Below are 25,730 nucleotides of genomic sequence, written 5' to 3'. Positions count from 1 at the left end.
ATGTGTCTTTATATTACTTTTTATTTTGAATTTGAAGAAGTGTCATCGTTCTGTTACCATGGTTTTTATAACTTTTGTAATTAAAAACAGCTTTTCACAGCTTACTTAGGTGTGTTTACTCTTGTTAAAGACCTTTTGGTGATTTCTGAAAATATTTACTATTTTATATAAAGGCTATAAATGATGTTGCATCTGTTGTGTTTCAACATATTCCAACATATTCGTTTTTAATTTTTTTTATTAACCATATGGATATGATTACAATATTCAGAAGTAGAAACAGGACACATTACTGCAGTATGGAATTCTCTGAGTACAATACATTTCTGTAACATTCCCCCATGATTTCTGTACAAAAAAACAACTTCAGTGTGAGTCTTGTCAACTGTACATTACAATGCTAAGTGGATTTCAAGCAAACTTTAAACCACCTGATGATTTCTAAGAAGAAGTTTTCTGCATTTTGGAATTCTAAAGCTTTTAGCTGCAGTGCTAGGTGGTGAACTGTTGCCCTCTGAAAATTTATGTAGCCTGTCAGTTTATAAACTATAGGTTATAGCATTTGTTAAAAAGTATTGTTCACAAATATTTTTATACAAATTTCTTGTTCCATTGCACATCCATTGCATATCAGATTATAGTTTCAGCATGTAAATCTATTTACCAACTGCTCAAAGGTGTAACATAGATTATCGCCCATGTCCTTTAAAAAGATTTGATTTTAATACATGAACTGATATCCTGTGGTAGATGTTATTGATTTTACTGATTATTGAGGAATAAATATGTCAATTGATAGTAGGTCAATATTGGAACATGTTAAGCATTTACAATTTATAAGATTTAAACTGCTCCAAAAGGAGGATTTTTAATTCTGATAGAAAGAAATCAAATATTTTTGTTTCCTTTTTCAAAGATTGTAAATATGCGTAAAGGTATCTTAATTGAATTTATAGAAAATGGTAACAATTCCATAGCTTGTCCTTTTTCAGTGTTAATATGTTACTTATGTATGCTTGTTTAAGAATAGAAATGATATTGTAACCCTCCCTATACTAAGTTGCGTGAGGAGCTGAGCATAGTGTAGGGAGGGTTACGATATTGTATCTAGTTTAAGAAAGGATATAAAAATTTAACATGTAGGTCTCTTCATGACTAAGTAGAGGGGACTTCAGAGCTTCTGTCTGTGTAGTTAATCTGTTTATTATAAACGTGCCTTGGTTCTAGAATTAGCATTTAAGCTTTTCCTATGAAGGATATCAATATTAAAATACACTTTTCTTTGCATTGTTGTACATCCCCCAGCTTTTTACCAAAATTTGTAGCCCAGTACTTGAAAAAAAACCACAGTCCAGCTATAATGGCCTTCTGAAATGTGTGCCTTTCAATTGCTGGTACAATATGTAGTTACATTTCAAGAGAACAAAATTTCCAAAAATATTTTTAAATTCCTTCTCCAATTAATCATAGGGTTTTGAGATTATTATATGGATAGCAAATATTTACTGAATTTTTCAATATTTCACACTGTTAAATAAATTCTGTAATTTCACTCTTGGGCTTTCTCCCACCAAAATGTCTCAAAGCGAAAATTTGAAATTTATGTTGAAAAAAAGCAATGAATAACGGAGGAACTCTATATAATAAATAGGATAATCATTTGGTTGTCATGAATAACCTCTCATGGCAAGAACGCAGTAAGATTTAACTCATGAGTGGAACAAGTTCAGCCCTCTCATTAAATCTAGGCATTCTTCAACACTCATGATCATATTTTTGTTATTCATTTTCCAATTAAATGGTCTTATTATTTTCGATAGGAGATATCACAAATTGTTTTTTTTTTTTTATTTAACAGGTGAACAATTAGTGAACCATATACCAAATGGGCAGCTATTGACCAATAAATTGGGATTACTGAACAGTCTTCAAGAATATGAACGGGTGACACTTTCAACCAAAGGGAGACCACCTAGGTTAAAGTTTAGTGACTTTTTCCCAGAGACCTATAGACTGGATGAGAAAAATAATAAAGATGCTTTTCTTGAAGTTTATCAAGGTATTTAGAGTGGTTAAATGTAGAGAAATTTATTATCTATCTTTTGTTGTTGTGTTTTTATATGTGATACTAAATCCATGTTTTCTGATTGTTTGATACTGTTGGTTGAATATTCCCTAGGGTATATATATATTTCAGTCTGTACATCTGTCAGACTGACATTGTCCACAATAGGTTTTTTGTTATTGGGTTAATTATCATGAATGTTACGCAGTATTACATAAGTTAATAGAGATGTGCTTGTTCAGAATTTTTAGGTTTCAACAATCTTTGTATAAGATGTAACTATCGATTTGGACATTTCAGGGGTTGGGAAGGCAAGGAGCCATGGGCCATTTACCCTTTTTTGGCTGGAAATGGCCCCTTCTTCTAAAAGAAAACTTCATGGGTTTCTTAACAAATGGCCCCTTGAGGTTGTAAATATCTTTGAAAAATCCTGAAAATGGCCCCTTCTAAAAAATTCCTTCCCAACCACTGGCATTTTTAAAGCTTGCTGTCCAACAACTCCATTTTATTTTACTTGCTGGATTCTCCAGAAACCTATATTACCCCCTTAAAGGATTATTCAAATTATCAAATTACATTACTGTTATATTCTTAGTTAATATTTTTTCCTATTAAATACAGACGGAGAGATGTGGATATGTAAGCCAACAGGTCTGAACCAAGGCAAAGGAATATTTATCATACGATCACGTGATGAAATAAATAAACTGTTGGAAGAGAGAGAGCAGAGGAGAGAACAGATGTCAAGGTCAACTAAACCTCTTATGACAAGAATTGTTCAGAGGTAGGGAAAACAAAGTGAGGACAATTTATCACAAGACTGGAATCTAATACCTCACTTTAGTGTAATTAAAGTAATGTTTAGCAACATAGTAATCCCTTACTGAGTCAAGCTTTTAAATTTAGTCATTGCTTATTTTCAAAATCAAATATTTCTGAAAGGGATTACTATAATGGTAATAGGTTTATATTTTCCTTTCTCTTTCAGTTTAACTTCATATATATATAATTTAACTTGAAAACTGAATTGTTTAGATTCAGATTCATAAAACTTAGTGGTTCACCTTGACAATAGATAATTGAAAAGTTAAGATTATTACAAGTAGATGTAACACATGATGGTATCAATTATGGAATGAGAGGAGTGGAAAAGTGGGTCTGTCACACATGAATTGCCATTTCTTGCCATTATTTGTCATTCTTTGTTGGATGTAGGGCCCACCAAGGGCAAGGAACCAAAGGGGCAATTACCCCATAGCTTGTACACTGTAAAGGCCATTGAAGCAAAATAATAGAGTCCTAAGTGGAAGTTCAGGGGTCCTCAGAAGGGTCATTCATGCATATAATGAGTTTTTTTCAATTTTTGGCTGTAGATTGTCCTAAAACCAGTAGTGGTTAGTACATGGGGTTGGCAGAGGAAGAGTGGTGAGAATCATCATTCTGTTATGGATTCCAGGTGAAATAATGCAATATTGAAAACACATTCACTCTGCTTGCAGATGAAAACAAATTATGCTTTCCTGATCTTTAGATGACTTTGCCAGAACCTAAATTTTGGAAAACAGGTATATCTCAGATAAATATGACAACAGCATGGTAAGGGTAAACCTATAATTGTAATTCAACCTCCATGAAGCCTCATGTTCTCTGCTGTTTCACTGTAAGGATTTACTGAGTTTTTCTTTTCAGATACATCATGAATCCTCTGTTATTGAATGGTAAGAAGTTTGATGTGCGAGCCTACATGCTAGTAGCATCAACAGTGCCATTCCTTGTACTCTACCAGAAAGGATATGTCAGGCTGTGTTTTACTAAATATGACAATGATGATCAGAATCTTATGACACATCTGACAAATCAGGTAATTATCTCCCTTATTGTGGTGTGAGTAGTTATCTCCCTTTCTTATTCGAGCCATGCATATTATTCACACACTTATGCATGGCACATTCAATATTATGTTGTGAAATGGGTTTACTCATACTGAAAACCTTAATAAATTGATTCACCTTAAACTAATGCACATTTCATCTTATTGATATGTTTTTTTTAAAAAATACAGATTCAGTTTGCATTGTAATACTCATTCTATGGTCCCATGAAGGATACAAAATATGAATCAAAATATTGAATCAAGTGCTTAGTTTCTTGTAATACCAACAATGTTATGAATGCATATTCATTTAATGCAAATTGAATATTTCTGGACATTATGTGAGAATTGGGCTTCACTGTAAATGATCTGGAGTTATGACCCTTTTCCAATTCACAAACTTGTCATGCAAGAATATATGTGATCACCGTAATAATATATATTCTACTTTTCCATACAATTAATATTCTTCTTGACTTCACTGCTAACTTAGTGTCATCAATTTTTAAGATTTTAAATAATATACAATTGTAACAAAAATATAATGATACTTTACAGTATGTGCAGAAGAAAGATCCAAACTTTAAGGATATGAAGGAAGAGACTGTTTGGTCAATGGAGAAATTTAATGACTATTTTAATGAGAAGATTGCTCCAAAGGCTGAGGTGGAACAAGACTGGGTTAAAATAACAATGACAGTTGGTATCATTGATTTAAATAGCTCTATAAAAGTTTAAAAATAAGACAAACTTCTACCACCTCTTCTCTCCAATTTTAGCTCATTGCTCACTGTTCACAAACAGTGAGCACATATGAATCACTACAACTTTCAGTTTAAATAGGTGTAAAAAAGGAAATATTTGGTGCGTCATCTGAGTTCATCAAGTCACAGGATTAGTTCAAGATTTTTATTCTATGAAAATAGTGCCATTTCATTTAACTTGGTAAACATGTACGCCATTTACCTTTATAAACAAAGGAATGGAAGTGTATAAAAATACATAGATCATTACACTGTTCTCACTAGTGTTGCTTAGAGGCATGTTTCAAGATAGATATAACAGAAATATATTGTACTGTATTCCGAATGCAGTAAAGGCAAGGGATAATCAGAACTTCCAAAGGTAATTAGAGGGAGATCTGTGGGCAAAATAATTATTAATGTCCAAAACACAAAGAGGACAAAAGAGAATTATGTGACATTAAAGAACTCCAAAGTACAAACTGAAATATGCCCTGCAGAAATAATCTAAAAAATTTCTAAAAATGACAAAATTTGGTCAAATTGTTTTTTTGAAAAAGGTCATTTTTAAGGTAAAAAAAGACGTCATTATAATTATATACATGTATATAAATTGCATGTTCTTTAATTATTATATGATGGAAATAATACACTCTTTGTATCTTTGTATTTGTAACTGACTACATTTAAATAAAATGATGTATTTTACCAGATTCTAATTGGAGTTGTACTTTTGTAGAAACAGATGCAGAAGATAATGATCCATTGTTTTAATAGTGTAAAACATAAACTGAACCAAAGAATAGGATACTTTGATTTATTTGGTCTGGATTTCATGGTGGATACTGATTTAAAGGTATTACTCTGATTGTCATTAAAACAGCTGGGTTATCTGGAGAAAATGGCTGTACCTGTGAAAACTCTGATTGTCATTAAAACAGCTGGGTTACAGTACCTGAACGGATCCGTGCAACAAAAATTGTGATCGGTCATCAGTCATGGATCCATCAAACCGGTGATGGCATCATGTGACCACAGAGCGGTCACTGTAATTTACGGTTTTTATTGTTTTCTTTGTCAATTCTACACATATTTAATAATGAAATAGATTTAAAGATCAATTTATACCTTTATTTTACATTTCTTTTATTTCAAACAGATCTTACACCATTTTACATAATACAAACTGTGATCTGATCGGTCAGCGGTCATTGGTCACCGATCCATCGGGGATCAATTAGTCAACGGTCATCGATCCATCAAATTGTTGCGCGGATTGGTTCAAGGACTGTACCTGGAGAAAACGGCTATACCTGTGAAAAATCTGATTGTCATTAAAACAGCTTGGTTACCAGGCATCTGAAGAAAACTGCTTTACCTGTGAATTTAAAACAAGTACTATCTTTAAAAAAAGATAGCTGATGCAGTAAAGTTTTCTTTTAACTTATAATTTTCTACATTTCATTCAGGAAATAACACATGGCACGCAATTTTAATTTCCGATAGTTTTTTTTTTTTTTTTCGAATGCCACTATGTTATCAGTGTTTTGCCAATCTGGAAATATAATTTCAGTCAGGTGACTTGCGTTTCCATGGAAGTGTGTCTTTAAGGTCAAAGGGTAAAAAGCGAAACTATACCTTCTGCGTCAGGAAAAAAACCCTTCTGGCTGGTGTGTCACTGCAAAAAGGGATGAAATAAAAATAAACATGAATCTTCAAATTTTAAAAGATAGAACAAGGCCAGAAGAAACAAGGAGTCTCTCACTTCTCGCTTTATTGATGTAGTTAAAAAGAAGTAAACAAATGTTATATGTATTTATAGGTATGGCTGATAGAAGTAAATGTCAATCCTTCTCTATCTGTGGCATGTTCAGCTCAGAAAGATGTAGTACCAGGAGTTGTTGAAGAAACTCTGTGTAGGTATTTCTTGTTTACTATTTTCATGTATTAGACATCTTCTTGAAGTTTTGGTGACGTTATCATGTTACTTCATGGATATATGCATTATGGAATGAACTCAAAATTAAAATACATAATGTTATGAATTAAAAAATTTCAAGTATATGATGGAAAGTTTAATAGAAAAAGGAAAAGATTTAGTGAAATAGAACAAATGTACCATCATATACCCTTTATAAAAAGAGTAAATGCAGAGATCACCCACCAAAAGGTTTTCAATAGATGTAAACACACCTTTAAGTATGCTCTGAAAGGCCCTGACAACAAAATTAATAAAATCCATGGTAACAGGATTCTGACAATGCTTCAAGCAAGGTGTTATTGTTGCATATTTTATTCTGGTCAATATTTCATGAATACATTTGTAATATGATATGCTGCTGTCACATTAAAGCTAAAAATGGTTTTAATATATCAGTAATGCTTCAGTACAATGTTTGTCTTCATGTACAAAGGCTGGGGAGGGGAGTCAGTCTTTGCCTTAAAAAATTCTGACAACCAGCCTGAGCTAAACAATTTGAAATGAACTAAAATAGTTACCATTGCCATGTTAGCCAAACACTGGAAGCCCATCAGCATTTTTACCAGCCATGGCTGTCAGGGATCAATTTTGAAGATTGTGGAGTATATAGAAGTCAACCCATCTGTCTGTCTGTCTGTCTGTCTGTCTTCCTGTATGTCCACATTTTTGTAATCACAACTCCTAAACTGCTCAAGGGATTTTGATGAAAATTTAAAGGAAGGTTGGGCATTATATGTAGATTTGCATAAAATAATATAGATACTGTCAGAGGACCCTGAAGGGAAATAATTCAACTTAAGGTTTTTACTTGTTAAAACATTGTAAGCACAACTTCTCCTAAACTGCTCAAAGGACTTTGATGAAATTTTATTGGAAGGTTGGGCATTATATGTAAATATCCATGAAGGAATGTGGTTACTGTTGAAGGACTCTGAAGGGAGATAATATAATTTACAGGTTATACAACTTCATTTTAAGCGGAGATATTTTCTGTGTGAGATGTTCACAGTATTTCTAGTTTTATTCAGATTTATTGGATTTAAGGTGTACCATGATGTATCATGTGCTTTATCACAGCTGTTCATCTTAATTGTCTATAACTTGTGGAAATGATAAACATCTATCGGGAAGTTGCCTCGTCAATGTCACTGACCTTTTTGAATCAAGAGGGAAAAAAAAACAGATTAAGATAACATTTTGAATGATGTTTTTAAGAACTAAAAAAAAAAAATAGAAGATTTGATAATTATTTTAACTTCTAAGATATTCTAATTGTCACATCTTTTTCTTAGATTTATCCATAGAATGTTTTGAGAAAACAAGGAAGAACCAACCCTTACTGCCTCTTAACACATTGAAAAACTTTTCTGTATTGTACTGTGGGACAAGAGCTAATACCATTCCTCCTCGAGCACCAAGGAGTGTTTCACCAACAAAAGAAGAAAAATCAAAAAATAGTACACTCAGTGCTCACACAACTGCCTCTAAAAATAGATCAAGTGTTGATCAGGGTCGTATGAGTCATCGTATGTCAGTTAGCAGTACACCTCTTGTTTCTACTGGTGTGAAGAAATCTGAGGATACATCAAGCAATGCAACTAATAAATCAGGTGAAAGTTCAAAGGTCACAGCTGCTGACCTGCCTCAATCTCAGAATGAATCTGTGCCATTAAAAATGACTCATGTGTCATCTGCTGACACATCTGGTGCTAACAGAGGGAATGAAAATGGTGATTCAGAGGCAAGCAAAGAACCTAAAAGTCTATGGACCTTAAATTCAGATGGGGTTCTTACTTTACAAGCACCAAGTCCAGTTACTCCAGCTCCAGCTCCTAATCTCGATCAAATTAAGTCAATATTAGCTCAAATAGGCACACCATCAAGCTCGTCTACTCAGCAAACTGTAGCTTCATCAGACAAACCAACAACATCGATGTCGTCAGCTATTGTCAGTTTAACAAAACCTGAAGTATCATTGACAAATGTCGCTGTAACCAAAACTGAGCAGGCATCTACAAATGTCATTGCCCAACCTGTTGTTAGTTCTTCAGAAATTGTTAATTCCCAAAATAAAGGAGGTGGAATAGAAAATTCTTTGAAAAATAATGTGTCTGACACAAAAGAAAAGTCTACAGGTTTACCAAGATCTGAGTTTCCATCTCTGCTTGCAAAAGTTGATACTACTAAATCTACAGCTAATACAACTTTGACAACTTCAACAAAATCTTCCTCTGTGATACCTTCTAGTGCTTCAAGCACAACATCACAAAGTGCTATGGCTCATCGATCGGTGCCAATTACTACATTCTCAATGTCAAGTGTAACAGGTGGTCATACCAGTGCCCAGCATGAGAGAGATAGAGCAGAAACAATGGCTGCTTATACAACATTCTCTAAACTTAGCAGTAACAATCTGCCATCAATATCGCACAGTAATTCACTGGTCAAGTCAGGCAATCAGAATACAAGGGTGTCTAACATGTATAAAACTACAACAAACCAGGAATCTGCAAGCCTTAAATTCACCTCTGCAGGGCATTCAAAACATTCTAATGACTCTCGTATAGAGATTATACCTCATAGACAAAGTAACCAGCAGCAGGAGAACCAGATTGAAATAATCCCGCACCGTCCAAGTAGACTGTCTGGTGATACACAGGTAGAAGGAGCAAGCCATCGGAAACATAGGGAATATTTTGAACGTGGAAGCTGATTTATGTAGTGAATACTGTTTCAGCAGTGATTGTATCCTTAGCATTTTTGTTCACAATATTAAATATATTTTGAGCAGCATTATGTAACCTCTATTGATAAATGTAGACAGGTCACCTGTGCACATTCAAGATGTTAAATCACTTGAAAAGATTATTTTGTTTTGCTGCTTATGTTACCAAAAACTAAGTAGGCTTTGCTCAAAGATTTAGTCTTGATAATCAGAGTAGACTTAGATTGAAATAGTTATTTAATTCTGGTTTTCCTTATGTCAGTTAATTATGTATTTTACAAAACTTGTTGTAATTTACATTTTAACACACTCTGAATGCTTTTTAAGGTAATTTTTGAATTACAGTTTGTTTATAGATTGAGCATGATGATCTCTTTCAGCTAGGGCGTTAAACCCAAACAATCAATCAATCAATTTTTCAGTCTGTCTATGTGCATAACAATTTCTCCCTGTCGTCCAAACTTCTATTATGAATTTCAACATTTTGGTGAAATTAATTTCCAAATCAAGGCATAGTTGTGAATTAGAATTATTTTTATTTTATGAGCTCATGTATGATAATTTATATTTATTGGTGACTTTAATATTTTCTGTTGTTCTGGCTGTTTTATTTTTCTCTTTTAAGGTACTGAAAAATATTGACAATTTTCAATGACGACTTAACGTAAAATTAACTGTTTTATCATTTATAAAAATATACAATCATCAGTTTGATCACCATATTTTAAAGATAAACAGAGTAATGTTACTTATGAACATCACAACAGAACTTCACAGTCAAATGTGCCACACATGAAAATCATATGGTTTTGGTTTCATCTGATAACCATATGATATTTAACATATGATAGTCGTATGTTTATCATATGATTCTCATATGTTAATTTTGGCTTGAAAACATATGATAATCATATGTTTGTGAAAAACATATGATTATCATATGATAACAATGTAAACTGAAACATATGATAATCATATGGTGCTTGATTCATATGATAATTATATGATGCAATCAATGTTATTCTCATGCATGGCAGGACCAGAAGTGTATACAGGGCTTGCTGTGATACTTTATGGCTAGACTTCAAAACTGATATTTTGGTGTTTAAGCTTATAAAATGATCATTTGAAAATCCCAATTACATACTTCTGGAATTGAAATATATGAAATTTTAGCTGTCAAATTCATGTCAGTATAAAAAAAAAGTTAAGAAACATAAATTTAAAGAGATCAACATGCAGCATTTTGTGGATTTCATTTCTTCATATTAATTTTATTAAACTCAGTTACCATTATATATGTTTTTAATGTAGATTTTTTATTATTATTTGTTAATTGTGTGTTATTTGTGCCAAACATGCTTTATATCTGTACAGGATCCAGGTTTTTTTGTAGCATTCACAGCTTTTCACTGACGAAGTCATTTGATTTTTACTATTTTAAGAAATAAGAAATTTCTTGGTTTATTTTTACCTGTTTTGTGTTATATATATGCCAGTAGATGTCAAGCACCCCACCCTCTCGTGCCATTGTTATTTTTTTATTATTTTATATCAGTGAGCCATTCTTATTGGTTAAAACGTGGTCATGTGATATTCATTAAAGTGTGTTAAAATGTCAAACATTACAGCATGCCTGCAGAATTATCATAGAGTGATGCCTTATTCAGATTTTTCAATGAAATGAACACAATAGCTTGTGCAGAGGGCATTAACTATAAATTGACTGCCCTTTGGAAGTGACATTGCCTTCAACCTGATCCCTTGACCTGCTGCTCAGGACAATATCAACATTTCAAGTAATATTATATTAATCCTGTGGGAAGTCAATTAATCAGGATAATACCCTCTAACCAAGCAACTATTAAATAATATTTACATTTTGACCAAATCTGCACTCCATTTTAGAGCCAGAAAATTTCAGTTTTTACTATAAAATTTGTGTTTATTATTTGATATCTATTTCTGGCTTCTCAAGTTTCAGCATTGTAAATCTGCTATGTACATTTCAGTTTAGCATTCTTCTTGGGCATTTACCTAAATATTTATAAACTTTGTGGTGTGGTAATTCCAGGACCAATAAAATGTTTTAGTGTATTAAAATTATACCTCCTTTAACCTCTGTTAAAATGTGAAGTCTATTTTATTTTCAAAAGACTCAATTACTGTTATTAAGAGCTAGACAAGATTCTTGCTGTTTGCAGGTGAATGGTTTTTATTTTTAAAGGGGAATAACTCAAGTATGTGCATTTAGATATAAGTGTTGACCTAACTCAGAACAGCAATTGTGACGTTTTTGTAGATATGTGTTTACTCATTATAAATTGAAAAAAAAACATTACTGCCACTTTATTTACTATGAATTAGCATTTTGATTGAGACTGCCTGAAGATTAAAACAAGCTGTATGTTTGTCATAAAAGATGAACAAGAAAACATGTAAGGATATTCAGCAGTCCTTTTTGCCAAAAATCGTAATTGTAAAATTAGTCATAAAGTATGACGGCATAGTAGTTGAAAATATTACAACGTCATAATTTACAACTTATTTTAGGCTTACAAATTTTTGTGAAAACGACCAAAGATTTTATATTTTATTAAGTTTTTCCTGTGTCATCAACTTTAAAATTAGGTCTCATAAAACCTCCTCTCTGTTGATCCATTGCTTTTTTTTTGGATACCTACAGAGTATAATTTGTTAATTTGTTTCTCATAATATATTGAACCAAGATTACTCAAACTTTGCACAGTGTTTATATACATGTCCCAATTCAGGAGTTTCTGGCCTCTGTATGTCTTGTTTCATTTTCACCTTAAGTTTATTTATATGTTACTTGAGAGTATAGGGGCAACTCTTTAGCTGTACCTGTGTATAATGATGTTAGGGGCCAGCTACAGCCTTCCCTGTGGTATTAGGGTATCCTCGTTCATTGAAGACCAATGGATGGCCTTGGTCTGACATTTTTATCCCGGTGGGGTTATTGTCTCTTTGACATATACACTATACCTATTCCCGTTACGTATTGAAAATGAGGACCTTTATTATGTCTTCAGTCTGCGAAAGCAAGTTAGAAAAATCTCCTCTAAGAAATAGTCTATTAATGTCCTGCAGGATAATATTGGTTGACAGTATGTCTTCGGTTGGATTTTAACATATAATGGATATATAAATGAGAGACTTTTCACAGGAGTCTTCTTAATCAAGAAATGTCTTCCTCCCCTTTTACAACTTCTTACTCTATTAGAAAACACAACACATTGAGACAACTTTTTTGTGATTAGGCAGAATCTCACTTTTAACCTGGTTTGTACATGTATTGTTTGTCATCATGAAATTATTTCTTTACTTATGTTTATATTGAAACTCATAAGCAGAATACCATCCTAGCACTTATCAAGACTGGTATAGGATAGATTGTGTCAGTGCTATTAATAGTCTTTCTTGTATTGTTGATCTGTGATATGCATCTGTGTTTTTTGTAGAACTGTATTATTTGTTGTTGTATTACTTTACATTAAACTTATTTAAAACGGAATAGAACTCTTTTGATATAATAACTCTGTTGCCCTTCCATACTCTTATCAAGGTAATGTTCGTGAAGGCATATAATAACTTTGCTTCCCTTCCACATTTTTAATTCTCTGATGGCATATAATTACTCTGCTTCCCTTCCATACTTTTAATTCTCTGGTTAATGTTCGTGAAAGCATATAATTACTCTGCTGCCCTTGCACACTTTTAATTCTCTGATGGCATATAATTACTCTGCTGCCCTTCCACACTTTTAATTCTCTGATGGCATATAATTACTCTGCCGTCCTTCCACACTTTTAATTCTCTGATGGCAAATAATTACTCTGCTGTCCTTCCACACTTTTAATTCTCTGGTTAATGTTCGTGAAGGCATATAATTTTTCTGCTGCCCTTCCACACTTTTAATTCTCTGATGGCATATAATTTCTCTGCTGTCCTTCCACACTTTAAATTCTCTGATGGCGTATAATTACTCTGCTGTCCTTCCACAGTTTTAATTCTCTGATGGCGTATAATTACTCTTCTGTCCTTCCACACTTTTAATTCTCTGATGGCATATAATTACTCTTCTGTCCTTCCACACTTTTAATTCTCTGAAGGCATATAGGTTACAGACCACCAATTCAACCAATGAGCATTTGGAACGTACGCAAAAATAGTCATACGCAGAAATTACCCCTGTTCCTCATAGTGCTGTGAAAAAAGTTCTCATCTTATTTAAAAAATTTAAACAGTTTCTGAAAGGAAAAACATTTCTGTACATTTTATAGGTGCATTTTGCTTCTTGTGATGTGAAGCCTAATCTCCATAATGATTTTTAAATATACCCCTATCTTGTGAAAACACTGGGATTTCCCATGCTATTTATAGACACTTCACTTCCGGTGACCAGTACTGCACTGCAAGTCTGCTAACCCCACATGCCATTCTGAGGATTGTGAGCTGACATATGTAGAATCATGCTGATATATAGTCCTCTGCAGGTTAAAGTTAAGGTAAAGTCCAGAGAAGCCATTGAATATTGTGAAATTAGCATAGAAGCCTATGGAAAGTGGAATTAGTGGTTTTTAGCCTATAGTGAATTTGCTGCCCTTTCATATTTTAATTCTATAGATGAAGAATTTGCTAAGAGATATGATAACTGTTCTGTCTTTTCATACGTTTTATTCAACACAAAAATCTGAGTCGTCAGCCTCGTCTAGTGTCCGTAGACCATCTGTTTTCCAGACATTAACTTATAAGTGTATGGATCTTTATGAAAATTAGCCAAAAGGTGCCATACCACAAAAAGAAGGGTTGGGGTCATTTTGGGGTTTGTTGCTTTAATCGTTTAGATATTAGGGGCTCCCAGAAACAAGCAATTTCATAATATCCGAAAAATAACTTTATTATAAATGAAAGGATATCTTTTAAGAGTGGATTGATTTGAACTATATAGGAATTAGAGGACATAAACAAGTAATTTTACACGAAATGCCATACCGCAAAAGGAAGTCTTGGATTCATTTTGGGGGTTGTCACTTAAACCGTTTAGGAATTAGGGGTCAGAAATAAACATTTCAATAACTTGACTCAAAGTGTATGGATCGTTATCAAATTATACTACAAGGTGTTATACCCCAAAAGGAAGGTGATTTATATTTGTGGGTTGTTATTGGAATCGTTAAGGAATAAGGACAATAAGTGCTCAGAAACAAGCCTATCATTTTTATTATATCCAAACAATGACTTGACTGAAAGTGGATATACCATTGTGAAATTGTACCACGAAGTGCCATACCTACAAAGGGTGGCTGGGATCGATTTTTGGGTTTGTAACTGTTTTTGGTCAAATTCATTATATTTGAAATCAAAATTCAGAGCTGTATCAAGCTTGAATGGTGTCGGAAAAACGTAACGTTTGGTTTTAAATTGATAACTACAATGTTGTGTTTTATGACCTTATATATTGTATAGCTTGCTTATGATACATTACGCTTGAAAACTTGCACACATAAAGCTTGATCCAATTAGGACTTTCTTATTTTTTTAACAAATGGTGTGTCCATACTCGCCCCAACTATTCCGTGTTGAACATCTGCGGTCATATCAAGCTGCGCCGGGCGAGGCATTTTGCTCTCTAGATAATGAATTTGTGAAGGGGCATAGTAACTCTGTTTTCATTCCAAACTTTTCCTTGACCAGACAATGAAGTTGTAAAAGGATATAGGAACCTTTCTGTGCTTCTGGAGTTATTGGAATATCCATACCAAAAAGGAGCTTTTCTCAGTTTAGCAAATTGTGATGATGTGATGCTCGTTGAAATTATTGTTAAGTACAGAAATCTTTATCAAAGTAAAAGGTTTGTATTGTACATTGAAGTCAGTAAACATGAACCTAATCAGGACTCCGCCTGAAAAATGTTTCGAGTCTAATAGAGGAGGGATAACTCTTAGTACCAACTTGGTATATTCTTTAAAATTGAAAAACGCTTACATTTTGGGGTCTTTTGGGGGTTTTTTTCAGAAATTTTGAAGATTTCATTTTGTTTTACTTGAGCAGGCAGTTTGTGAACACCCCCCTTCCCCACTTCGTTGTTTTAACCACCTGGTAGTTGTTGAAAAAATATGCCATAACTCACAGGTTTTTTATGTTTTTTGTTTTTGTTTTATTTATTTATTTATTTATTTATTTATTGGTGCCGTAAAGATATTGTATGGTGTTACTTTCTGCTGAAGTTGCTAGGTTTTATCATAATTGACGTCGGAAATAAGACCGTAATATATATGGCTATGATGTTGGTCATATGCTTATCATCATTCTACCACGACTGTGGTCTAAATAAACTATGAAGCGTGTCACATCGAAAAACTGTTTTAAAACTTTAGGGAATATCGACAAAACGAAAATAGTTGAAAACTAAAAACTCCTCGAGCTTGAAAATTTATTTTGAGGCGGAGTGTATTTTATTGATTTGAGGTGAAAACATGTATAACACATAAAATGAGGTCTAGACGAATCCAACAGAAAAGTGTCATTTTAATCTTAAACGAAACATTTGCTTATTCAGAAGAATATCTGGAAATAACGCCATTCCAATCTACTATTATTAGCTGTTTCGTGTTCCATTCATAACAGACAAGGAAAGGCTTCCCCAATCCATCGAACTCTGATAGAAGCTCCCTCTGTGTCCTGCCTTCTGACGAAATCGCAAGTAAATTTTTAGAACGTGAACCCACTGTGTAGCAGGTCATGTGGTCATCGACAGCGATTCCGACTGGACTAGTTAGTAAATTATCATTTGAAAATTTAAAAACCGGATTATACTCAGAATCGAGGATATTTACAACATTAAACGCAGGACATGTATAACAGATTCTAGTGTAACCCGCCACTATGTGGGAATCACAACCAACTGTAATATCATTGGTTACATTCTCAACTTTCTCACTTTTAATGTCTAGTCTAAATATACCTTCTTTTGACACGCAAAATATCATATTCCCATCTTTACATGTTATCCCTTTTAGTGCGCATCCTGTTTTCAGAGTTTTTGCGACTTTGAATTTTTTAACATTAACAATGGAAATGGTCTGTGATATAGGATTAGATACAGCAACATGGTTATCTTCGACCTTTGTGACGTCATACGCGTCTCCCTGAACTTTGAACCTGACACTGGACATCGCGGAACCGTCTCTATTGTACAGTGTGGCAGATCCATCGTAGGAATCTATTATGACCATCCGTTCTTTTGTTAACATGCAGCAACCGGTATATCCACCTTTTTCGATTTGCATCTTCTTTTGAAGCCGGGGTTTTGTCGGAATATTTTGTGGGACCATCATTTGCGCCTGATTCGCCTTGCCCGTTTTCAAGGAAATTTTTGGAATCAGTGACGAAACTTTGACATTGCCAAATAGTTCCGTTGCATCTGCCAGATTATTGCTATTAGTTTCTTCTAGTGATATTTCAATCTCATCAAATTGTCTTTGGTCAGATAACTCTTGGTACCTTGTATTAGATTTTTCTATTATTTTCTCAATTTCCTTGATTCCAATGAAAGTCTGGAAATTCGTAGCGTACTTTTGTATTGAATCCATCTGACAGAGGACACTTTGAACAAGGTCCTTCGTACTCTGAAGAGCAAGTAAGGATCTCGAAATTATGTTGGTATTTTCTTCGCAAAGATCATTGATGCGTGCGATCATATTTTGTTTCGTTTCCTCAATATGTTTAAGGAGAGACTGTGTTTTATCATCAACGGCCTTCAACATGTTTTGTTTCATTTCTTGTAAACGTTTTAAATGTATTTCTTGATTTTCTGCAGCTCTGGAAAATGAATCGTCAGTTGCTACAAGCTCTGACATAACATTCTCAAACGCCATGGACGTTTTTACTTTCTTGATGACATCATTCAATTCAGGGGTATCGCGACATTTCTTGTGTGTTGTTCCAATACATTGTGAACAAATTGGCTGATCGTGGACTCTGCAGAAATACTGATATCTTTCACTGTGTTTTGAACAGAAAAGATTTACATTTAGAATAAAGGGCGGTAACTTTAAGTAATCATCATACGGTATAGGATAATGATCCTCTGATAGTTTTTCAAGTTCATGATGCTGAGCACATGTACAACAAAATGTTTCCTCACATTCTGGACACCAGATCACGGACACCGACGCCTGTTTTTGTTTTTCACAAGTAGCACATACAGCCGACATGATTCAACCTAAAAAAGTACGTTTAAAGATGCTGCATTGTTCTTTCGGTGTTTCTGACATTGAAAATACGATAAATATGTGGGAATCAGAAAAACAATAATATTTGGTAAAAAATAGTTGCTCCCTTACTACTGAAGTTATTATACACAATTATACGGAACTTTTAGAAGGGAAATAATAAATGAATTCCTACCCCCCCCCCTCCTCCCCCACCAAGCCGGTACCTTAATGGAGACTTAATGTTTTCTCCTATTTTCAAGATACCAATATAGCAATCTTGATCAAGAATGAATATCGTCCCGATAAAATGCATGTGAGGGATTGGAATGTTGTCGAAATAAGTAAACTAAGTAAATTGCACAGTTTCTAATTGTAAACATCCTGACATTATGCAGGAAATATATACAACAGCTAGGCTTTTCATGTATTCTATGACACTATTGAAACAATTAAATAGAAAATATATGTAAAGTAAACGCTCGCTAGGAAAAACAGGTGTTTCCTGGAAATTTTCATTATAAGATACCGATAGAAACATGAAATGGTTAAAAATTCAAATCTAAAAGTAATAGTATCTCAAAGTTATTGTGATTGTGTTTAAAATAGTGTATGAAGGGTAATAACAAAATTGCCGAACTGATAAACTCTAGGCAATAGTAAAAAAGAATAAACATACCTTTTTTTTTTCCAAAACAACTTTCAGTAAAAATTATTGAAAAATTCTTCATATATTCTTTCAACTTCTAAAAAAATCATAACCATACAAGTCTAGACTTATTCGGCTGACACTTAGCGACACAATAATTTTCATTTTCCGTATTAAAATCTAATCGTTATATCTTTTCGTTTTTACTTGCAAAAATTATATCATCCCAAATAATCTTGTACAAATGAAATCAGAAATCGTAACAGTATGTTTAAGTGATAGTAACATGTTTCAACTGATATAGTCCCGGCTACAACAGATCAGGTTTTCAAGAACGGACTAAATTGACATTGTATCTACATTAACGCGTTTGGACAGTGGTAAAACAGTAATATTACTGAAAGTAATCGTCCGAGAAAGTTAAGAGAGGGTTTAATATCTCACTTTTTGACAAGTACTATCTTTTCTCACTCCTCAAACATCCGGGGGTCCCCTTTTAGCATCTGGAACGTACACATTCCTTACGCGATCGATACCCCCTAGTTTAATAATAGTATCCAGTATAGATGGCTTTACCCTTTTCCCTTGTAACCCCTCCATTAAAATCAAACAGTTGCTCGCGAACATATACCAAAATGTTCAACATTATGTTCAAATGCTCAAATCAAAACTTAAGTAAAAAAATATTAGAACTTAACAAACTAGTAAATCCTTCAATCCAAAGACCAATTCTCTTTACGGGATTTTAGCATTTGACCTTTCTTGATCAAAAGAAGCAGTATGATGTTAATAACTAACATAGAGAAAAATGTTGCTCATATAAATAAACTGAGTAATGCTAAGAGTTACAAGGAATATCTTTTAGTATTAAAACATGTGCACCAAGATAACTTGTATGCTTAGATCCAGCGATTTTAGACGGGGTTCCAGGCTTTTATTTGCTCACCTTTGCCCAAATTTTGCATTAACATTTTTCAAACCCCGGACCCTTAGCATTCGCCGCTGCATGTAATGCCTAGGATTTTGTGTTTTGCTAACAACTAAAAAAAACGTAGGTATAACATGTATTTCATTGAAACGGATTTTTTTCTAATGAGATACGGAAGAATTAATGCAACTATAAAACAAAATTTTGCAGCATTTTTACATTAATATGATTATGTTCTAAACATCGAAACATTTCCCCCAAACATATATCAGTGGAAACTGTTGCAAAATTCTCACTACACAGGAGATATTGCAAAACGTGTTGCATACGTTTGAAATACTCTCGGAAAACACATGTTTGAAATATGTATAGGACTACTACGAAAGACATTTGTCATGGACAAATAAATTAATTCATTACATTAATGTAAATAAACAAAATATAGAAATTCAAAAAGAACGGATATGATGAAAAGTAACAAATACAACATTGTATGACCTAAACACAAATTAGTAAATTCTTTCAAAGATCAACAAAAGGTCTTCAATATGTGTGGAAAAAAAACCTGTAAGTAAGAAATGTCCCGACAACACAACTAATAAATTCGGCGGTAACAGAACGATGACAAATCTTCAAAATCAAACAAATAAGTTATATAACGACACAAAAACACATCAATGATCAACATATTCTGACTGTGGATAGGCTCTCGAAACCTGCGTATCCTTTATTTCAAGTTCTTTAGGTAGATGAGATGTATCAAATCTACGAAACTAGGATTGTTTAACCATAATACGCCATCTAAATAGTGGAAACTGAAATTAAAGAATCTAGCTACACGATGTTCATGTATCCTTTATTTCAAGTTCTTTAGGTAGATGCGATGTATCAAATCTACGAAACTAGGATTGTTTAATCATAATACGCCATCTAAATAGTGGAAACTAAAATTAAAGAATCTAGCTACACGATGTTCCTTTTTTGGGATCAGATCAGCTATAAAGTCAGCCTCATAAGACTGAAGAAATAGGTCAGCAAGTAGAGGAGCACAGTTTGTTCCCATTGGAATGCCGACGGTTTGTTGAAAACATGTCCGCCACACTAGACAATTATGTTGACGATCTCTACAAAAAATACACATTTGTATTTAGCTGAACCGTCTTTTTTTTAAGAGTAACAACGATGTATAATGTTTTTGAGTCGGGATTTTAATTGAGTATGAAGAAAAGAAGTATAAAGAGTTGAAAAATCATAAGTTTTAATGCTATTGTATTCTCGTAATAACGTGAATTGAGGGTTTCCAGAAGATCTTTCGAATTATTTTCACGATCCACATTGAATTAATTCCTCTGTGGGAGTAACAAATGTGGTAGGAAAACATTTTGCGATTATTCCTGTGTATAAGTTTAGGTTTACTTCTATAATCGGATACTTTACATATAGCGAAAACATGATTTTTCACTTATCGTATTCCGTCTTCCGTTTTCCTTGCAGAAATCGTATCTTTACAAATAATCTTGTAAAATGTTATCGTTGAAGTGTTTTGTTTTAAATAATATCACACTGAATTTTTTTCTCATTTTTTATCATCTTATCATCTTATGTCACACTTCAGATATCAAGTTCCATTACCATCAAATCAAGTGCAGTTTCCCTTCCCCCTTTCGTTCACCCCAAGCATACATCTAATATTCTTCCGCACTTCCAATATCGAGCCCACTTCTATGACCTCAAGCATACCAATATCGAGTCCATTTCGATCACCCCAGTTGAACTTCAATCTCCTTTCTATAACCTTAAGCGTACATCCCTCTTTGTCACAACACCAATATCGAGTCCCTTTTCGATCCCACCAAGCGAACACAATCCTTTCTTGCACCCAAACTATCAAATCTCTTTTCTTTCATCCCATTTCAATATATAGTCCCCTTCTCTATTTATCACCTTCTTTCTTTCACCTCTATCATCGAGATCTCTTTTTTTTTCACTTCAATCGTAAACCCTTCTTTCTCATACCTCCTGTGTCAAGTCACCTGTCTATCACCTCAAGCGTACACCCTACTTTCCCAACTACCGATATCAAGTCTCTTTTATATCACCTCCAGCGTACAACCCCTTTCCTTGCGCCTCTTACATGGAGTCCCCATTCTACGACCCTCCAGCGTACACCCTCCTTTCTCGTTACATTAAATTATCGCCCTTTATTGGGAAGATTTTATTTCCAAACCAAGATATAATTATTTTTTAAACAACTGTCAACCTATTACAAAAATTTGTACCCGTAACTACATACAAGAAGTGTCAAGATCCGGGTTAAAATGATGTCAACACGAATGATGTCAAAGTACGAGCTTGCAATGTATTTTTTAAGCAACTTAAAATCGACACGGGGTTTACGTTAGTTGAATTGTTTGCCAAAAATGAGAAAAAACATTTAATTGTTTTATTTGTGGATTAATAGTCACCTATAGAAACAAATACAGTATCATACAAATGATATGTGCAAGCATACTGAAGTTTGTAGTGGACATCATGAACAGGAAAACTGCAACAAGAAACATCAAGAGTTGTCTGGCGTTCAGGGAAATGTAAAGACATTAGATGTAAACTAAAACTCGCAGACATCACACAAACTTTTACTACGGTTGATCGCCCTGGTAGTGCTAAAGGTTCAGTCACTTCGAACTTTAAAAAAATGGTGAACGATGCTCATATGATGACTGTGCCAAATTTTTAAACAAAAACTTTTCGTGTTGTTTAGAGATATTATGTTGGAAGGAATACTTGTATAGGTTGCTGCACGCTATCAAATGGCCACTCTGACTATAATATAGGTGTCAAACTGGTTAATAAAGAAGGCTCACTGATTCGCACTGTCACGCTTCCATCTTAATTAGTCGATGATGACCATGTTCCTGTCTCGATAGTTAACTTATCTATATTTGAAATAATTAAACTCGCACTACATACGAGAGAGTTTACTACATGAATTGCTTCGAGAGATGGTGAAATAATAGTTTCCACGCCGCATGGAAATGGGTTATTAATCATAAACCTGGTAAGCGAAAGAGTAATCAAGGAAACCAAGGTTCTTGCGGAAATCAAAAGAATGTAACCCAGGGACAAAGACCAGACATGGAAAACAGACACAAACAACAAAGAACATAAAGTAACAAAAACATAAAATAATACATGCAAAGTAACAAAAGCAAATGAGAAATTCGGACTCCACTTAAAACTGGGAGCATAGACCAGGTGCACCGGTAGGGTAAGCGTCCTCTATTCCGCCTCGTAGCCAGACAGGTACAGACAGATAGATAACCATCTATGGGCCTCAATCAAAAAACATTTGAAGTTCACTTTTATTTGATGAATGCACATAGTGTGTGGTAAAAAGCTGAAAATATACAAAAAAGGATTTTCCTAAATAATTGTCCAATCAAAATTATCATACATTCAAAATATCAAAGATATTTATCAGAATCAAAATACAGATAACAAATAATACATCACACAATATTTTAAAGAAAAGTGTTATGAAATAAACTTGAATTATCTCCCTTTATGATGCAGGGGTAAGATCAATTTTTCAAACAGGAAAGTCTCCCCCTCAAAGTATCTCAAAATATCTCAAAACTGGTGAAGGGAATGTGGGATGCATAAATAATTATGATATATCATATTTTACGTCACAATATCATTAATACTGCAAGTGGAATGAAAACAACTCAAAATACCTATCATAAACTATAAAGGCATGGCTTATCTAGGCAAAATGTAAGAAAACAACATGTGTGCCAATTGTGTAAAAAATATCATTAATTTCTCTTTTCCCATCAAAAATATGTATGCAACTATAAAATGTAAGCATTAAAGATAATAATAAGACTTACATAGTGGTCTGTCATGAAAAGATTGACTCAAAAAATCTCGATGGAAAACGCATTGGTTCAATGCTCTGACTTATGTGGTTCACATGTAATCTCAAACCCGGAAACAGGAAATGACTCAAAAATGAAAGTAAAAGTACAATATCCAAAATAGAAATCAAGCGTACCCTAGGGTCATGAAATAGGACATAGGAATAGGTTAATTATTAGAACATCTAAATATATCAAATGTTAGATATAACCAATGAAAATATAACTAAACAATACCTATTGGGACAAGGGAAAAATATCAAAATTGTAATTGAGAACATTACATCCTCTGCTTTTCTAGAAACACCCGTCGAGTTCCTCATAAAAATTCAAGTCCGTTGTAGACGAAAGAGGAAAGGAAAATTATGACACGTTGAACAAATCAGTCATCATGGCGCAGATGGATACACAGTAACGATCCACGAGTTCATGATGACGATCATAAAACTTCTGTATTGATGACTTCAATCTTGTAGCAACATAACTCTGCTCCAGAAGCCTACTTGTTAGAAATCTATCGCGATACGAAAAGCCTGCGTAGTTCGGCAAGCTCTGGTATAACATATGAGTTGTGATATGAACACTCCATACGCAAGTGCTGTCATCACGTTTGTCGTAAAGTTTGGTCAATAGTTTTCATTTACCATCGAATTGTAAGTGGAGGTCAAGATATGAGGCTGACTTCACAGTGTCTATTGTATCCTTTATCTCAAGTTCTTTGGGGTAGATGTAATGGATCAATTCCCCGAAATTAGGATTGTTTAAAGATAATACATCATCTATATAGCGGAAACTGAGATTAAAGATCTAGCTAAACGATATTCTTATTTTTTGGATCAGATCAGCTATAAAGTCAGCCTCATAAGAGTGAAGGAATACGTCAGCTAGTAGAGGAACACAATGTGTTCCCACTGGAATGCCGACCGTTTGTTGAAAAATGCGTCCACCACACTTGACAAATATGTTGTCGATAAAAATTTCCAGCATTTTGTAAACATCTTCTTCTGTACATTTTGAAGATGGTTTAACATTATTTCTTACAAAGTTTGAGGAATTTCTACTCTGAAACGTAAACACGATTGTCTTATATGAAACTGTAGAAGATAGTTCCAGCATAGTGACAGGTTCCAAAGAAGTGACAAATTTCAATAGACTTTGTTATACACTCCTTTATTCTGACATTGTTAACGTGTTTGATTCTAAATATGAACCGCACTTTAAATGTAAAGATGTAAACGCAATGACATTTCCTGCTGCAGAAGCTTTTGATGATAATATGACTTCTTACATAGTCGGGAGTTATTTCAAAAATACACTTGCGATTTAATCGGACAGACATACAAAGAAAGAGCTGCTGCCCGAAAGTAATGGATTGTCTGGTCTTTGTCCCTGGATTACATTCTTTTGATTACCGCTATAACCTTGGTTCCCTTGATTACTCTATTGTATAAAACATTTGCGATACAGCAAACAACTGATAGTTGTAGACTGAAGCGGTCTCGTTACTAGAAATTCAATACAAAAATACAAGGTCAAAAGTTGATTAATGGATTAAACTTGATGCGTTTAAAAATAATATAGTAGAAGAAAAACAGTTACAATCTTCATCTAAAATGTTGGCGGCGAAGATAAAGTGTCATTAATTGTAACAACAATGAACATTTCTGTTATCAACTTAAAATTGCATTTATTTTGTTCATAGGAAACGGAAAAAATTAATTTTATATGCATTGATTTGTAATATAATTTGAATGGCCTTTGGTGAATTGTCATTATATCATGTACTAATTTGTAGAGAAGAGTTACTTACAGCAGCTTTCTATAATTTTTGTTAGAACGATAATTTTGTTAGAATATATCATACTTTTATTTACTTTTCAAGAAATATAAAGAGATGATGTAGAATAAAAACAACAGGATAAGAACATCTGGCCCAAAACATATTAAAAATATATTATCTATGGCGTGTACGCATAACCAATCATCAGCATTTATTTATTATTCTTACGTTAATCATTACTATAAATTAATGTTTGGCTCATGTATCTGAAACGATTTATCATGTTTACGAATCACCTTTACTACTACTGCTATACAAACTACAAATTGTCTATTTTTCAACATTAATCAAGCAAATAAATTTGATGATATGATATTGTGTACCATTCATGTGACGTGAATTTCATGTGAAAAAATCACATCAAATTCGGGTTTAGTTTATCTGAATATTATGTGACATAGCGTTTATCTTGATAATGAAAAAAAATGTGATATGGGGATGACCGTTTTGTCTTATTTCTGAGATAAGGAATTGGAATAAATATTCTGGCCTTGAATTAATTGAGAAAAAATTCCGGCCTACACCTCCTAGAATATAAAGAATATTCTGACATCAGTCCAAATACTGAAATGTGGTTGAAAATGAATTTTCTGCATGACCTGGAATATTTCAACAATAGAAATTCTGACCCCACAAAATTTGCCATTGTCTCCTCAGAATTGAATAGTCGTCTCCTACTAACAGTAACAATTTTCTAACGCCGCGGTATTAAGATTGATATGAAAGTTGATATTACAAGTAAACTCGTACTATTCCTATCTTTGCATGA

At 33.6% G+C, this 25,730-nt stretch overlaps 2 protein-coding genes across 7 annotated transcripts in view; one reads left to right on the top strand and one right to left on the bottom strand.

Moving 5' to 3' along the window:
• LOC148601303 (uncharacterized) overlaps positions 1-12,927 on the top strand; it is a 94,312-nt gene extending 81,385 nt beyond the window's left edge. For all 5 annotated transcript variants that reach the window (XM_088555045.1, XM_088555044.1, XM_088555043.1 and 2 more), the window contains 7 exons: positions 1,859-2,059; positions 2,687-2,849; positions 3,755-3,926; positions 4,497-4,637; positions 5,421-5,537; positions 6,504-6,597; positions 7,955-12,927. In XM_088555045.1, coding sequence (XP_088411171.1) covers positions 1,859-2,059; positions 2,687-2,849; positions 3,755-3,926; positions 4,497-4,637; positions 5,421-5,537; positions 6,504-6,597; positions 7,955-9,375 — 2,309 coding nt within the window. In that variant the 3' untranslated portion in view covers positions 9,376-12,927. The remainder of the gene's footprint in view (positions 1-1,858; positions 2,060-2,686; positions 2,850-3,754; positions 3,927-4,496; positions 4,638-5,420; positions 5,538-6,503; positions 6,598-7,954) is intronic.
• A 2,903-nt stretch (positions 12,928-15,830) lies between these two features.
• Positions 15,831-23,400, bottom strand: LOC148601302 (uncharacterized). 2 transcript variants are annotated; one of them, XM_088555944.1, is made up of 3 exons: positions 23,095-23,400; positions 18,304-18,370; positions 15,831-17,635 (listed from the first exon to the last, which is right to left on the bottom strand). In XM_088555944.1, the coding sequence occupies exon 3, from the start codon at positions 17,625-17,627 to the stop codon at positions 15,963-15,965; it is 1,665 nt and encodes a 554-aa protein (XP_088412070.1). In that variant the 5' UTR covers positions 17,628-17,635; positions 18,304-18,370; positions 23,095-23,400; the 3' UTR covers positions 15,831-15,962. The 2 variants fall into 2 exon arrangements, 1 of the variants encoding a protein (XP_088412070.1); XR_015917204.1 differs by lacking the exons at positions 15,831-17,635; positions 18,304-18,370 and adding an exon at positions 22,550-22,598.
• Positions 23,401-25,730: the final 2,330 nt, after the last annotated feature.

The sequence above is a fragment of the Perna viridis genome, chromosome 12 (assembly GCF_037379345.1).
Source record: "Perna viridis isolate PV_CMFRI_1.1 ecotype Kerala chromosome 12, ASM3737934v1, whole genome shotgun sequence".
Taxonomy (NCBI): domain Eukaryota; kingdom Metazoa; phylum Mollusca; class Bivalvia; order Mytilida; family Mytilidae; genus Perna; species Perna viridis.
Note: the sequence above shows the minus strand (reverse complement) of the source record. Positions and strands in the feature narration are given on the sequence as shown.

What these genes read in the sequence shown, in the direction of transcription:
- LOC148601302 (XM_088555944.1), bottom strand. Translation starts at nt 17,627, where the DNA reads ATGTCGGCTGTATGTGCTACTTGTGAAAAACAAAAACAGGCGTCGGTG.